At 46.8% G+C, this 16,179-nt stretch overlaps 2 protein-coding genes across 13 annotated transcripts in view; one reads left to right on the forward strand and one right to left on the reverse strand.

Annotated features, from left to right (window-relative positions):
• Positions 1-482, forward strand: part of NOX1 (NADPH oxidase 1) — a 44,307-nt gene extending 43,825 nt beyond the window's left edge. For 10 of the 11 annotated variants that reach the window (XM_083722911.1, XM_083722905.1, XM_083722904.1 and 7 more), the window contains one exon: positions 49-236. In XM_083722911.1, coding sequence (XP_083579037.1) covers positions 49-175 — 127 coding nt within the window. In that variant the 3' untranslated portion in view covers positions 176-236. Of the gene's footprint in view, positions 1-48 lie in introns of all 11 variants that reach the window. The other variant, XM_083722910.1, reaches the window with a different exon arrangement.
• A 2,062-nt stretch (positions 483-2,544) lies between these two features.
• Positions 2,545-11,642, reverse strand: LOC310836109 (uncharacterized protein). Of its 2 annotated transcripts, XM_083721016.1 has the most exons (7): positions 10,995-11,642; positions 8,956-9,042; positions 8,457-8,608; positions 6,027-7,504; positions 4,997-5,134; positions 3,795-3,919; positions 2,545-3,033 (listed from the first exon to the last, which is right to left on the reverse strand). In XM_083721016.1, exons 1-7 carry the CDS (start codon positions 11,141-11,143, stop codon positions 3,018-3,020), a joined length of 2,145 nt encoding a protein of 714 aa, XP_083577142.1. In that variant the 5' UTR covers positions 11,144-11,642; the 3' UTR covers positions 2,545-3,017. The 2 variants fall into 2 exon arrangements, with proteins under 2 accessions (XP_083577142.1, XP_083577143.1); XM_083721017.1 differs by lacking the exon at positions 8,457-8,608 and having other exon boundaries at positions 10,995-11,028.
• Between the last annotated feature and the right edge of the window lie 4,537 nt (positions 11,643-16,179).

Below are 16,179 nucleotides of genomic sequence, written 5' to 3' on the forward strand. Positions count from 1 at the left end.
GTAACATTTGTTTCCTGACATTAATTGCTTCTTCCTTGGGCTTTGCAGGTCTGCAGTGGGTGTGTTTCTGTGTGGCCCAGAGAGCCTGGCTAAGACTCTGCAAAAGTACTGCCATCAACACTCCAGCCTAGATCCCAGAAACGTCCAGTTTTACTTCAATAAAGAGAATTTTTAAGTCAAGCACAGGAATACTACTCCTCCCCAGCACGTCTTGCAGCCAGAAACTGGCCAAACTTGTGGACTCCCACCTCTGCATGGCATTGTTTTGGCCGGACCACCCTTCTTTGGGCAAAAGCTGCAGACTAGAAACATTTTCAAGTAGGAGATGGGGGTGTTATTGGGTTGTCCTTGTTTTTATTCTTACTATGTATTTTGTGTTTTTATATTACCATTTTATGTTGTCATTTTATAATGCCATTTTATGTTGAGACCTGTGGGTATAGGGCGGTATAGAAATTTAATAAATGAATAAATAAAATAAATAGTTTTCTGATTTAATGGTCCATCAATAAACCAGCAGTTTCTGCAATCATCTCGGATTTAAAGGAGTTGCCGGTTGAAAACCCAAGTTGTTAACAAAGAGACTCTGAAATGCACTGCATTCTCTATGTTTGATCCTTCCTTAATCTGCACAGGACATGAATCTCTAGTTTGAAATCCTATGGCTGAAAAATGTATTCTGTGGCTAAATATTCAGAACTGCAATGCTCTCTCTTAACGCAGTTAAAGAGCTGATACCTCCCATGCACTGCCCTTTAATGGGTAAGGCCAAAAATCAATTCAGACACTAAATATGCATTTGCACACTGTATTAAAGCAATCAGCCTGCCAGGGAGATCTTCGTCCCCTGAAAGGATTCCTCCAGTGAGAAAATTTCAAGGGCAAACTTCATAAAAAGCACAGAGAGGGAATCTGAATTGTTTTATTGCTGAGAGATGGACTTCAAGGATCAATTAATCCGGCTGTGTGCAGTCTATGATGCTGGTGTCCCATGAAAGGTATATGCAGCAGGGAAAGACTTGTTTGATTTTCCAGGGAACTGGGACTGCACCCCCCCCCCCCATGAGGGAAGGTGAGGCAACTGCCTCAGGTGGCAAGATCCAAGGTGCAGCAGATTCAGCCTCCAAGAAATGCATTGCTCAGTGCTGCTGCTGCTGCTGCTGCAACTGTGGTGGCAGACACAGCTGTGGTGTACTTCTTGGAGGCCAGAATGGCTGCCTCCTTGGCAGCACCCCCCTACATGCTGCCGCTGCTGTGTCCTCTTGGTGAATGGGAGGGTTCTCCCACCCCTAGGGAGAAAATAGCAGGGGCTGACCTCTGTAGTCTCCTGGACTGTACACTTGCTTGGCGTGATTCAAAGTGGGCCCATTCTTAAAGACTCTATGATGGGGGAAAGCCCATTTGATTCCCCTCCTTGTTACCAGTGTAAATCTTCACCCAACCCTTCTTCCCTGGCAAGGGGCATTTTGTGGTTCGCCTCAGGTGCCCAAATGTCTTGGGCTTGTGCTGTGAGAAGCACAACACAGCCTAGTCAAGGGTGGCTAAACTGTGGCCTTCCAGCTGTTGGACTCCAGCTGCCATCAGTCCTAGGCAGCGTAGCCAATGGCAAGGAGTGATGGGACCAGTAGTCCAACAGCATCTAGAAGATGAGTTACCCACGCCTGATTTAGAGATCAGTCTTCAGCACCAGGAATCTGTGGGCTTGTATATCATAATGTATGTTGAATTTCTTTTTTAAAAAATAAATGAGAGGGGGGATGATGGAAAGCATAAATGGGAATCCCTTTTTGTTTTGCAGGCTAGATGTTGTCCAGGGACAAAATGGTCCGGTGCCACATTCTCACACAAAAAAATTCTTGTGAGCATGTAGCCACCTTAGCTCTTGGAAGAACATATTGAAATTAAATGTGGGTCTCATGTTGCAGATTTAGGTTAACCGGCCTCAGAAGCTTCAGAGCTGTGGTGAGGGAACTGTGTCCCTTCTGATGCTGTTGGACCTCAATTCCCATCAGCCCCAGCCAACATGGCCAGTGATGATGGGAGTTGCAGTCCAACATTGGGAGGGTCAAAGGTCCCCCTTCCCTGTGTTGGTGCATTCATGTGCATGTATGGAGTGAATGAGTGTCCTCTAGCCCTGACAGGGTCCTCTTGATAATATGCCATGTTAGGACAGAATGGGCACAAACTTTGCAGATCCTCCTCAGTGGTCATGGAACAAACGTTCCTTAGCATGGAACAAACTTTCCTCAGCAGTGCATAAAGAAGTCCTATGCTGCCCCATTTTTCAGGAGTGCTGTAGGAGTTCCTTGTCTGGGTCAGCTTTTACTTTGCTGGTTAGATAAGAGTAGGAGAATTTTAATCTAATGCCTTTGAAAAAATAATTGGGCAGCAGTAGAGATGACACAACAGGCAGAATGTGTGGAACGACTTCATGGGAACGTAAGCTAAGCTTTGATCTAGAAGGGAGGATGAGGTGACTGGGGAAGCAACACAGATGTACGACAAGCCACACGGTTTTAGTCAAACCCAACTTTTAATTGAAACTCAAGGAAGTAAACAAAATGATGGGAGAAGTAAGATAAACAAGGGGAAGGGAGCCCCCTTCCCCCCAGTACTGATCTGGTTCAGACATAGGAAGGGTGTAGAAGCCATTTTCTATGCTGTCTTCAACATGCCATTTGGTTAGACATTTTTCAAAAGGATTCTACAGTGTTATCTCGGGTTACATACGCTTCAGGTTACAAATGCTTCAGGTTACAGACTCTGCTAACCCAGAAATAGTACCTCAGATTAAAAACTTTGCTTCAGCATGAGAACAGAAATCATGCTCCGGCGGTGCGGCAGGAGCAGGAGGCCCCATTAGCTAAAGTGGTTCTTCAGTGGTGCTTAACAGTTTCAGGTTAAGAACGGACCTCCGGAACAAATTAAGTTTTTAACCCGAGTTACCACTGTATTAACAAGATGGATTACGCTCCCATCACACCAATCTACTGCTGAGAAACACCTAAACATTGAGTTCAGCCGGACTGATCCCTGAAAGGAGAAAGAGAAACAGCTGTTCAACATATGGACCACTAATAGAACAAGCAGCAAAAGCTAAACTGCAGAGAAGTTGGTGAACATTTGTGAGGGATTTTGTGGGCAAAAGACCAATTAGGGACTATGAAGGGTACTGAGAGGGCAGTTTGCTGCTGTTTAAAGGTTGGGCATGCATCAGTTTGGAGCTGCTTGGATTAAGGAATGGTGCCTTGCTCCATGTCTGGCTGCTGGCTACACTTGCCATCAGATCTTTTGCAATTCTGCAGTTGCCAGTGAGCATGCCTCTGAGTGCTCTTCCAAGCCTGCCATTCAACCATTGTTTCTCTTTGGCTTTTTCAGCATAGTTTTCTTCATATGGAAGGTCTTCTAGAAGTGCTAAAGAAACATGTTGAGGCATATTAAAGAACTGTGCCTCTTTGCAGACCCTTTATAGAAATCTGGGACTTTGGGCACAACCTTTTCCCCCAAAGGTGCAAAGTTCCAAGACCCTGAAATGGTCAGCTGAAGATGAGGGCATGGGGGTGTTTGTACACCTGCCTTCATTTCAAGGGGTTTTGAACAGGAGAAATAAGTGCTGGATTCTGCCCTTTAGTATAACTGATTGTTCATTGGAAAAAGAAGGCAACGGGAGTACATTAACTAGCACAGCCTTTGCTAATGAGATGATTGACTGGGTGAGACTATGAAGCAAGTGCCATCCAAGCTGGGCTTGGCACGGTCTTAGGATGTTTTGTAGAGCCCAGCTCCCCTCTTACTCCATGGCGTTGTCGCAGCCATTCGGTGCATCGTCTTTCATGTCGAAAATGCTCAGCCATTCCTCTGAATGAAAATCAGCCAACTCTTCGTCCGTCATATTGAGGAATTGTTCGATGCATTCGGCCTATGGAGAGATGAAAGAAACTGATAAGGATGCATTCAGACCAATATGTTTTTTCAGTAGAAAAGACGGTAATGTCTGTGGGATTTTTCAGAGTGGTTATTAAACCGTGTTCACTTATTCTCTCCCTCTGTCCCCCACATAACCATAGCATTAATAACCATGCTGACAATTGCATCTGAACTGGAGATTCACAGATTCACAGAATTGTAGAGCTGGGAAGGATCCCAAGAGTCATCTAGTCGAAATCTCAACACACAGCCCCCCATCCCATTTGAAACCAGACTTACCCTGCTTACCTTTGCAAACGTGCTAGCAGTTGCTGCACCACTCAAGGAGACTCAAGTGGGCCATTTCAGTCCCATGTTAAGAAGTGGGTAAGCTAAGCAAGAAGGGCTATATTGCCTCCAGGATGAGAGGAAGCCTACCTCTGTGTACCAGTTGCCGGATTGTGAGTGGGAGAGTGCTACAGCTTTCTTTTTCTGCTTGTGGAGTTTCCAAAGGCACCCGGCTGGCCACTGTGAGAACAGAACACTGGACTAAATAGACCTTTGATCTGACCCCAAATCACCTGCACTCTAATTGGAACCAGTGGTGAAATTCTTGCTGCTCATATTTCTTTTCTTATTTCAGAAATCATAGTTTATTATACACAACTTATATAGCAACAGCCCCCCCCAATATTAGGACAGCATATTACACTCTAAAAGCTAGTTTGAAAAGATCTGCAAAGCACATTACATCAACATATTAGAGGGATGTGTTCTACCACACTCATTCCAGAGCTTTGGGGTAGCTGCTGAAAAGACCTTGATGCTACTGCCAGTGATATTGCCCCCCAGCACTGGCCAGCAGTGTTTAGCTGACCTTCTGTCACTGGTGCCACTGTGGAGTACAGGGAGGGAGGGGGCCATGAGGTGGGGGACTGGTGGGACCACAGGATTGGCCCCACCAGTGCAATTTGCACTGTTCTGACCTCACCTGTGATGGAACAGGTAAGCGCTGCCACCCCATCCTGCAGACTGTCGCTGCTTGCCTCTTTAATAGAGAGCTCAAAGAAGGCAACATTGTTTGGCTTACGTCATCTTTATCCAGGTGTTCTTCTTCATCTTGGCCAGGACTGAAGCCCTCAGGTTGGCTGGCTGCTTGCTCGCTTGCTCCTGGCATGTCTACAACTTGTTCTGCTGCTGCTATAGCTGCTATAGGCATGCTGACCACCTGTAAACACAAAGGAAGATTTCAGAAAGTTTGCTGACCCCTCCTCAATCATGTGGTTTACATGGACAACATTCACATGGTGTCTGAAAACAGCTTCAGACACTACTAGCTGCACTACCTCTGGACACTAAGAGCTGGGGGACACGCATGGGGAAAATAAAGGGCAGTTATTTGATTAGAAAAGCACACAGGGACATGGTCCACTGTCCCATCACTGGAGGCAATTTAACTTCTGACTACCACTTCAAAAGAAATAAAGTGCCACTCCTGCTCCTTTGTCCAATCCATGGATTTTCCTGCCAACATCAGGTAAAGGAGAGGTATGTTGACAGCTGGGGAAAGTTCAGGAGAGTACCGGGCAACAGAGGCAGAAGGGTGCATGACAGCTGGCCTGAAATCCCTGATACTATTTCCAAAGCTAGGAACTTAGCTCTCTCTAATGATCTCTCGCATTGCTGGGTTTCAGCCTTTGCACTGCGAGCAGTTTTCTGCTTTGAAGGTGCAGGGCCTGCCAGAGTGTTTGCCTTTTCTTTCAGGGCAGAAGTTGGGCACCTGTGACAGGGACACCCCCCTCCCCAGTAATCACTGGCCAAACTGGCTGGGGCTGATGAGAGCTGGAGTCCAGCAACACCTGGAGGGATGCAAGTTTCCCATCCTAGAGTCATATCTAAGTGATAGGTCAACCACTGTAGCCCCCCCCCCCCTGTGCTGCTCAGGAACAAAAAAGGTTAATGATGAAAATTGCACCTACCCACTCCCATCTCCATTGGGAAATAAATCACTATACCAATCGTCTGGCCATGACCCTATGAGGCTGTTCATGTTCTGGCTCCAAGAATGTGTCTAGGAACCCATTGGGGAAAATGAAACAGCACACAGTTACTCCACATACCTGTTGAGGTTCCTGCAGATCAGTTGCTGCCTTGCTCAAAGGTCCAGGACCTTGGATTTCTCCAGTCGTTGGCTCCAAGCCTTTGGGTTCCATGCCCTGGGGAGGCTCTATGGCTCTGGGAGCTATTCCATGAGGCTGTGTGCCTTGATTGTTCATGGCTCTAGGTGGCTCCATGCGTCTAGAGAGCACCATGACCAAGAATTCCATCCTTCTGGCCTCTGTGCCTTGATAATTCATGGCTCTGGGTGGCACGATGCCTATAGGGAGCACCTTGACCACGTATTCCTTCCATCTGGCCTCTGTGCCTTGATAATTCATGGCTCTGAGATCTATTCCATGAGGCTGTGCGCCTTGATAGTTCATGCCTCTAGGTGGCTCCATGCCTCTAGGGAGCACCTTGACCACATATTCAATCCCTTTGGGCTCCATCCCTTGATATGCCATTCCTCTGGGCCTCATGCCTCTAGGGGGCTCCATGTCCCTCTCTCCCATCTCTCCCCTGCCTCTAGTGGGTGCCCTGTCCCTCAGTCTGCACTCCATGACTTGAAATGTCATGCGTCTGGGCTCCCTGCCTCTAGTAGGCACCATGTCCCTCTCTCCCATCTCTCCCCTGCCGCTAGTGGGCGCCACGTCCCTCTCTTCCATCTCTCCCCTGCCTCTAGTGGGTGCCACGTCCCTCTCTCTGCGCTCCATGCCTTGATATTCCATGCGTCTGGGCTCCCTGCCTCTAGTGGGCGCCACGTCCCTCTCTCCCATCTCTCCCCTGCCTCTAGTGGGCGCCACGTCCCTCTCTCTGCGCTCCATGCCTTGATATTCCATGCGTCTGGGCTCCCTGCCTCTAGTGGGCGCCACGTCCCTCTCTCCCATCTCTCCCCTGCCTCTAGTGGGCGCCACGTCCCTCTCTCTGCGCTCCATGCCTTGATATTCCATGCGTCTGGGCTCCCTGCCTCTAGTGGGCGCCACGTCCCTCTCTCCCATCTCTCCCCTGCCTCTAGTGGGCGCCACGTCCCTCTCTCTGTGCTCCATGCCTTGATATTCCATGCGTCTGGGCTCCCTGCCTCTAGTGGGCGCCACGTCCCTCTCTCCCATCTCTCCCCTGCCTCTAGTGGGCGCCACGTCCCTCTCTCTGAGCTCCATGCCTTGATATTCCATGCGTCTGGGCTCCCTGCCTCTAGTGGGCGCCACGTCCCTCTCTCCCATCTCTCCCCTGCCTCTAGTGGGCGCCACGTCCCTCTCTCTGCGCTCCATGCCTTGATATTCCATGCGTCTGGGCTCCCTGCCTCTAGTGGGCGCCACGTCCCTCTCTCCCATCTCTCCCCTGCCTCTAGTGGGCGCCACGTCCCTCTCTCTGAGCTCCATGCTTTGATATTCCATGCGTCTGGGCTCCCTGTCTCTAGTGGGCTCCATGTCCTTCTCTTCCATCTCTCTGCGCTCCATGCCTTGGTATATCATGCCCCTGCCATCCATGCCTCTTCCACCTGCATTGAAGACAATTACACTTATACAAACAGAGCTGGGGGTTACTTGCCCGAGACCATGCAAGGAGCCCATGCCAATACAGTGAAAATGCCCACCTACTACAGGAATAGAGGAGCTTTGAATGAAGCTTCATGTATTTCAGACAGAAGTGGGCTCCCTTCAGGCAGAAGAAGGCAATAGGTGTAAGAGTGCAGAGACGCATTTCCTCACACACCCTTGGAAGCAGTGGTGCTGATTATGATGGCACAGGGGGGAATTTTTGGACCTCTTTGTCCTCCCATAAGGTCTACTCTCCCCAGGGCATAATGTTTAAGGAACTTAATAATCATTGCCTAAGATCTAGCAACTCAATCAAAATTGTCACTTTAAATGCTATCTCTTATTCATCGATATTTTATAATTTGGCACTTCCGAGCAGGCATTTATTCTGTTTAGATCCAATTATTAACAAAAATGTCTGCAGGGGATTTGCTGTTCTGCTAAGACGTTGCATTAGATAACAATAGGAATAAGAGTGTTTCTTTTTCTTGTGGATACATTTCCGTTTTATTTTATTGAATTCTTATTTTCTTTTTTAAAGTATGGATAGCATTATGCTTTACTTTTACAATCTCCATTGAGTTTAAGGAAAGTATGAGGGAACTAAAAATGGATTGCACCAGTCTGGTTTAACACCCTTTGTGCTTTGATTTTGTGTGTGTTTATAGTTTACAGGGTTCCTTAACCAGGGTGTTTCTAGGAAGTGTTTTTCAATATGATCCTCAGTAACATGGTATACCCTTTATAATTATTTATATTCGTTATTGTGCAGTATATTGTATGAGATACAGCATTGTTTATTTTAGCTACACTTCTATTTGTTTCATATATCACCCCTGCTGATGAATCCCTTACTGTGCTGTGATTTATACCGGCAAATGATCCTTCTCATTTAAGCCTGAAACCTCTTACCTTGGACATCCATCAAGGGCACTTGACTGTGTTCTCTCATTGGTCCGCCACTTGTTACACGGGGTGGCGGTCCACGGGGGTCATAACCAGCCATGCCCTGCATGGGGGGACCCTGGTAGAGAGACCTCTGGTGCATTGTCCCGAGATAATACCTGCAGAAGAGGATGAGAAGCAAGGAGGCGGTGGGAGAAGACATCAGAAAATCTAGGAAGACTGACAGCACAGTACTATTCCAGTTCAAGTGCATCACCTCTGTGCCACCGCTTTGCTCAAGAAGCAACATGCACTGTCCTAAGTTCAGGCTGCAAAGGACAAAGTGCCGCCTTTGGGAAATTCCCCCTGGATGTCAATTCTGCCATTGAAATCCCAGTCATGTCCAGGAAAATCCGGGCGAATGGCAGCCCAAGCTTGAGAAGCAACATGCACTGTGCTAAGTCAGGTTGCAAAGGGGCATAGCTGTCAACTTTCAGATTTGAAAATAAGGGATCAGCAGCCTCACCTGTCCTGGGCACAGTCTACGGGATATCTAACAATCCAGGATAGCAGCGGGAAGCAGTGGGAAACGGTGCTGGAATACGGGAATTTCCTGCAAAAAAAGGGAAGGTTGACAGCTATGCAAAGGGATTGTGTGTGTATCACATGACTGTTATTTTGTATTCCCAAACCCACAAACACAGTACCGTGGTACCTCGGGTTACATATGCTTCAGGTTACACACTCCGCTAATCCAGAAATAGTGCTTGGGGTTAAGAACGTTGCTTCAGGATGAGAACAGAAATTGTGCTCCGGTGGCGCGGCAGCAGAAGGAGGCCCCATTAGCTAAAGTGGTGCTTCAGGTTAAGAACAGTTTCAGGTTAAGTACGGACCTCCGGAATGAATTAAGTACTTAACCCGAGGCACCACTGTAATCATAAAACCCCAGCATTCACGTGCTCCAACAGCAAACAACTCAATATGGCTAACCTGACCCAACAACCTATCCCTCACCCATCACTGCCACCCACACATACAAACAAGCCACACTGCAATCACCTGAATGCAACCAACCAAGCTCAACCCCTTAATCTCTTGCATTATCAATATAAATAAATAAATAAATAAATAAATAAATAAATAAATACATACATACATACATACATACATACATAAACAAAGGAACTACCCACATGATGCTGACACAAACCCCTACACTAATAAAAGGCAACAGAACAATTCCCCCATCTCTTCCCCAACTGAAAGATGTCTATGACAAAGGTCTCTCACACCAACTGTAAACAAACAGTGAAAAAGACTATGAAATGAAAGTGGAGACAACAGATGTACCATTCACTGTTGAGCTATTTGTTTTGTAACACAAAAAAACTTCCGTTAAAAGTTTTTTGAGAAAAAACACACAACAACCCAATTCAGAAATTGGTAATACCAAGAGAAAGGATTACACAGCCTAGCAATGTCTTCCAGATATGCTAGTGTTCAACCTGTAGGAAACCTTTTTGAAGAGTGGAGCATGCAAACATGGGAAACCAGCCCCCAGGTCAATCACTTCCGACACCTCATTCAGCAACACATGAGAACCGCTCAATGCTATTCTGCAAACACGCATCTCCCCAACAAGCCCAACAACCTCCCTCCCTCCCTCTCTCATAAAGCTCCTGAAGTACTATACATGAGCTTGTGCAAATCACAATTCCCCCCCCCTTCATTATTTATTGTAAGTAATAAATATTAGTTGAACATTTAACATTCAATCAATCAACCTAGGACTTCCCCTCCATGGCTTCCCCAAACTTCCAATTCTTACTGCATATTCTATTTATTCTATGCCTTAGCTTCTTCACAAAAAACTCCACCAGACTTTCCTCTGCAGTTCTTACTCAAATCCTACTTGCATTTTAACATGTTTCCATTGAGTTTAAAAAAAATCTACATTTTCCAGTCCTCCTTAAAGTTAGTCTCTTTTTGATCTCTAATTTTCCAAGTCAAACTTGCCAGTTGTACACATTCTGTCAATTGCAGTTGCCATTCTGTTTTAGTAGGTACCGTCTCCTCAAGCCATTTTTGTGCATATAATATTCAGATCATATATATTCCCAACAAAATCAACTGTTAAAGCCAGCTATGTTCTTCATTCAGAATATGCTAGTGTCCTGATTCTTCCCAACCATTAAAATCCAGGCAGTGGACGAGGAGGGCAAAAGCACTCTCCAAGACCAGAAGCAGGGACCCTTGCTTTCAGATACTGTCAGTCATCAAATGGAATTTCTCCAGATGACACTGGGTGGCTCTCTCTTTTTAGAGGAGAGCATTGCTGAAGAAATAGGAAAGATCAAAACCTTAAGGTTACTCGGCTCTGTAAAAGATTCCCCTTATTGTGGGCTGGCACCACAATTTCCCACAAAGATAACTCTTACTGTTATTGAAAAGGACTAGTTCGGAATGAGGAAGGGAAACCCCTTTGAGATTTTAATTGCATCCCATAACATTGGTTGTGGCCAGCCTAGTTCTACATTTCAAGTCCCAAATTTTGCCCAGACTCACCAGAGCTTCAGTAGCGAGACTTCTGCGCTGAGAACTGTTGGGAAATGCGAGAGAAGGTCAGGAATAATATTGTGTTGAATCAACTGCTGCATACGCAACCTTGATTCAAAAGAAGTGGCAAAGCATGATTGGCTGCTTTTTCTACCCATGGTATCTCCAAATGTTGTTATCTGTTACAAAGCTTCTCCATTCTGTTCAAGGATGTCTGGTGTAGCCTTGTTTTTATTCCATCTAACTTTTTGTCCTCAATGCAAATGATTAAATTATTTTGGTTTCCTCCAGCTGCTCTGGGTGACAGAACTAGGGGAAAGGATACCCTGCCTTGCCTCAAAGAGTCCAGGGTTTTTTCCCGCTCACCCAGCCCTGCACAACACCACTTGTGAGGCCGCTTACTGTATGTCAAGAGATAGCAAGTGGCACAAAGTCACCCAGGGAGCTTCATGGATTTCCTCAGTTCTAGCCACCACAGCACACTGGTTTTCAGTCTGTTTAAGGAATGTAGAAAGTAGACCCCCCTCCTCCAACACAACAGCAATCAAACATGCAGGCAATACAGTGTTCAGATCTGCACATAATGCTAACCCTTGGATTCTTTAACAAACTACAAGCTAACCATGAGTTGTTCCACAGATGTCACGCCATAGCTTGCTCTTGTGTCTAGTGGGTACCCTTTATTAATTCTGCTGCAGCAGGACAGCACCTTGAGAACCAGTGTGGTATAGTGGTTAAGAGCGGTAGACTCAACTGGGTTCATGTCTCCACTCCTCCACATGCAGCTGCTGGGTGACCTTGGGCCAGTCACACTTCTCTGAAGTCTCTCAGCCCCATTCACCTCACAGAGTGTTTGTTGTGAGAGAGGAAGGGAAAGGAGAATGTGAGCCGCTTTGAGACTCCTTTGGGTAGTGATAAAGCAGGGTACCAAATCCAAACTCTTCTTCCTCTTCTCTAGGTCAATTCCCAAAAGCACTGCCCAAGCAAGGAAATCATCAAGACTTTTATACAACTTTGTAACTAGTAAATTATTAGTAAATATTAGCAAAAAATACATCAAAATGAGTGCAGAAAGTTTGCCTCACCCTGCCTCACAGGTGGGCCAGCCAGCCCTATGTTACAGAGAGCCTTGGAGAGAGCAGTTGCAGGTGAGGGATACCTTGATAGAAAGTCCCTCCTCACCTCAAACTTGTCAGTAGGTCGGCCTGGAAAAGTGGGGTCATCACTAGGCACTGATGGATTATCTGCTTTACCCCAAACTTGTTTCAACATCATCATGCCACCTCCTGCCATGCCACCTGGGAAGAAAAATAGTCAGCAAAGGAGGCATTAGGTGGATTATGAGGGGAGGGGAAATGTCAGGAAAAAATGAAAAGCAAACTGGGTGATTTAAAACCACTCTTGCAAATAAGTCAACAACAAGCCTGCAATTTATTTATTTCTACTAGTCCGCTATGAGACTAGAATTGTAGAATCATAGAGCTGGAAGGGACATCAAGGGTCACCTAGTCCAAACCCCTGCCATGCAGAAATCACCACCTTCTGATGGCTTTGAGTAGATGGATTGGATTGAGTGTTAAGTGGGAATTATTGTGATTTTGGCACAAGCAAGGTTTGTCTGCTTTGCCTTTTTCAGTCCTTAGCTGAAAATATGCAGACCACAAGGGCTTGTGGTAAGGAACAAGTGGACAATGATGAGGCAAATTCATGGGGAAGGAGGGTCCACACAGTGGCTGGTGCTCAAATGGCTAAACAGAACATTCACAGTCAGAGAGTCTACGTAGAATAATCAAGTATCAAGGGTCTTTGCTTCGGGTCTTCCCACTGGGTCACATGCACTGGCGGAGGAATGGGGGTGCGGAGGGAGTGCACTGCCCCTGGCACCACTATTCCGCTAGGGTACCATAGCGGTGCCCCCCAACATGCGCCACACACCCCTGCGCACACTGGGTGCCACGCCCCCACAGATGGCGTGTCACTCGCCCAGAACATGCCACGCCCCTGAGGGCAGCATGACATGCCCCAGAGTGCATGCAGTGCCCCACAGTGGCATGCCACGCCCCGTGGTGGTGTGCCATGCACCCAGAATGCACGCCACACCCCTGTGGGTGCTAGGCCACGCCCTTGTGGGTGGCGTGCCATGCCCCGGGGTGCGCACCATGCCCCCACAGTGGTGCACCACACCCCTGGGAGCACCAGCTACGCCCCCGCCTGCTCTCCGCCCCCCGGTAGCGGAGCATGCAGCTTCGCCACTCGCTATATGGACTCCCTGCAGGCCAGGCAGGCCGGGGGGGGGGGGCAGTGCCTAAGAAGGATCTCTGAGCAACTTAGATAGGGAGGAGTGTGTGTGTCCATGCTAACTGTGGGAAAAGGGGGAAGCCTCATGGAAGAGAAGAGAAGAGAAGAGAAGAGAAGAGAAGAGAAGAGAAGAGAAGAGAAGAGAAGAGAAGTCTTCCGCTGAGTTCTTCCCTCTTCCTCCAGCATTCTCCATGGAGAAAGATGCTTTCCTTCTTCCATATCTTGCACAGAAGCTGTAGCGAGGTGTGTGTGTGTGGTGTGTGATCCATCCCTCCTTCCCCAGCTGCCTCATGCCCAGCATGGAATTCTAGGTTGCCTGCATCAGATGAGTTGTTTAATAAAACAGAAAAGCAAAAGCACAGAAAAACATTAAAAAAGATAAAGCAGAAAATTTTTAAACACCCTACTTCAGCCTTCCTAAGGTTTTGTAACACTAGGTTGGGGAAGTACTGTGGAGGACTTGTATAGACTGTGGAGGTCCTCATTAATTTAGCTCTTGATTAAGGTTTTATATTATGGGATTGGGTTGAGCGACTGATTATCAGACATTATTGAGTATAGAATTTTGTGGATTTCTAGATTTGTTTCTTAGCTGGCAGTGAATCAAATGAATAAGAGTTTTTAATATGTTTCAAAATGAAAACAAATACACTGCATTAGAATTCTCTACATCAGATCTCTATACCTATCAGTTCTCTAAATTTTCTACCTGGCCCCACAACTTAATCTTACACATGTTTCTTAATAAAGATGTTATTTTACATTCACTGGTGTTTACCAACGGTTAAGTGTGCCTAGGATTGCAGTCTTACCTTATTTGCCATCTCTGGCCAAATCAAGCCCATTCCTGCCTCAAGGTTTCCTCTGTATCCTTGCTCCTGACCCCACTGACCCCTTCTTAAAATTAAATTTTCTGTTTTACAATTTAAATACTTATTTTACATCCTTAAGATATCAGTGACTTCCCTTTTTCTTTTTAATCCCTGCATATTTTACAAAAAAAATATAGCAATCAGTATTCCATTATTGCATCAATCAAATTTATTTACACTGCTGAATTAATCTCTTCAGCTGTACACAATTATTTCCCACATATTCAAAAAACATTTTCCAATCTTCTTTAAACGTACGTTCTTCTTGTTCTCTTATTCTATATGTTAAGTCTGCAAGTTGTGCATATTTTGTCAACTTAAGTTGCCATTCTTCTCTCGCTCGTTTTCCATTTGGGGGCTAACAAAACATGGGCCGCAGTTGTTCATACATAAATAACCTTTTCTGGGAGCAGGAGGGGGGCTCCTACTCACAGTGACCCTCGGTCACTGCTAAATCAAGGACAAACATTGGGAAGACTGTTATGTACTGAGTTGAATAGGATCCAAAATGCAGCAGTCTGATTGGCCCTAGAACAATAGGATTCAAAATGCAGCAGTCTGACTGGTCCACAGGAGCTACCCAATCCAGCTGCAGGTGGAAGTGAATCTGCAACCTGATTGGCCTACAGGTGAATCCCGGAATAAGCCCATTGTGGGGCCCATTGTGTAAATAATGTATATAAAGCAGACATTCTGGGGGAACTTCCATTCCTCCTCACCACTATGAGCAGAATAAAGAGCATGAAATCCACTCTCGACTCCGAGTATATTTCAAAGACACCCACACACAGAAAGACTCACCTCCTGGAGCCAAGGGGCTGGGGCCAGGTATGCAGGTTGGCATCTACCCTGGGACTGGCACTCCTGCCTGGATTGGCTGTGGCATCAGAGGAGGGGTTTCACTGACATGCATACTCCCCCAGCTTAGAGAGAGAAAAAGAAAACACATTGAGGGTAGCAATCTGCGTCTTGGTTGTCCTAAGTCAGACCGAAGAAGGGTGGTGTGAATTGCACATGACTGTTACTTCACATCCCCAACCCAACCCCACAAATAATCATAAAACACCTGCATTCAGAAAATGGGAATGTCAGGTTAATAGCATAGCCATCTCTTCTGACATGCTAGTTTTCAACCTACAGAAAAAGTTTGTGCACTATGAAGCATTCAATCATGGGGCTCTAGCCATATCCAATACCTCACCCAGCAACACACATGAGAACAAGTGACCATGTGGCATCCACATCATTGTCCACCCAAGCAGACACGGAAAAGGAAGCACTTTTCCACCCTGTGCATGGCTAACTATGGAATTTGTTACAAATTGTAGTGATGGCTGCCCAGATTCTGCCAGACTAGCAGTTCAAAAGCATACCAGTGCAAGTAGATAAATAGGTAACACTGTGGCGGGAAGGTAAACAGCTTTTCCGTGCACTCTGGCACTTGTCAAGTTCCTCCATGCGCCAGTAGCAGTTTAGTCCTCTGGCCACATGACCCAGATAGCTTTCTGTGGCCAAAGCCGGCTCCCTTGGCCTGAAAAAAGATGAGTGCCGCACCCCATAGTCCAGCCTTTGACTGGATTTAACCATCCAGGGGTCCTTTACCTTTTACCTTAAAAGGGGATTAGACAAATTCACAGAGGATAAGGCTACCAATGCTAGAAGCCATAACGGCTGCAAAATAAAACAGGCATCATGCCCCCGATTGCCAGTTGCAGGGGAACAACAGCAGGAGACAACATATGGTTGGCCTCTGTGGGAAAGAGGATGCTGGGCTAATTAATTAGGCGCACATGGCAGCAGGATTGGCATCTCCAGTGGAGGAGCCTCGTGCTCTGGCACTGAGGGGTGGAGAGCAGGCGGGGGTGGGGCTGGCGCGAGTCCTGGGGGCGTGATGCGCCACCCGCAGGGGCGGGGCAAGTGCCCTGGGGGCGGGGCATTCCTCCTGCAAAGGTGTGGCATCCAGCATGGGTGAGGGAGGCTGCCGTGATGTCACCCCACTGGGATCGCATTGCCAGGGGCGGTGC

This window comes from Podarcis gaigeae (assembly GCF_964106915.1).
Source record: "Podarcis gaigeae genome assembly, chromosome: Z".
Classification (NCBI taxonomy): domain Eukaryota; kingdom Metazoa; phylum Chordata; class Lepidosauria; order Squamata; family Lacertidae; genus Podarcis; species Podarcis gaigeae.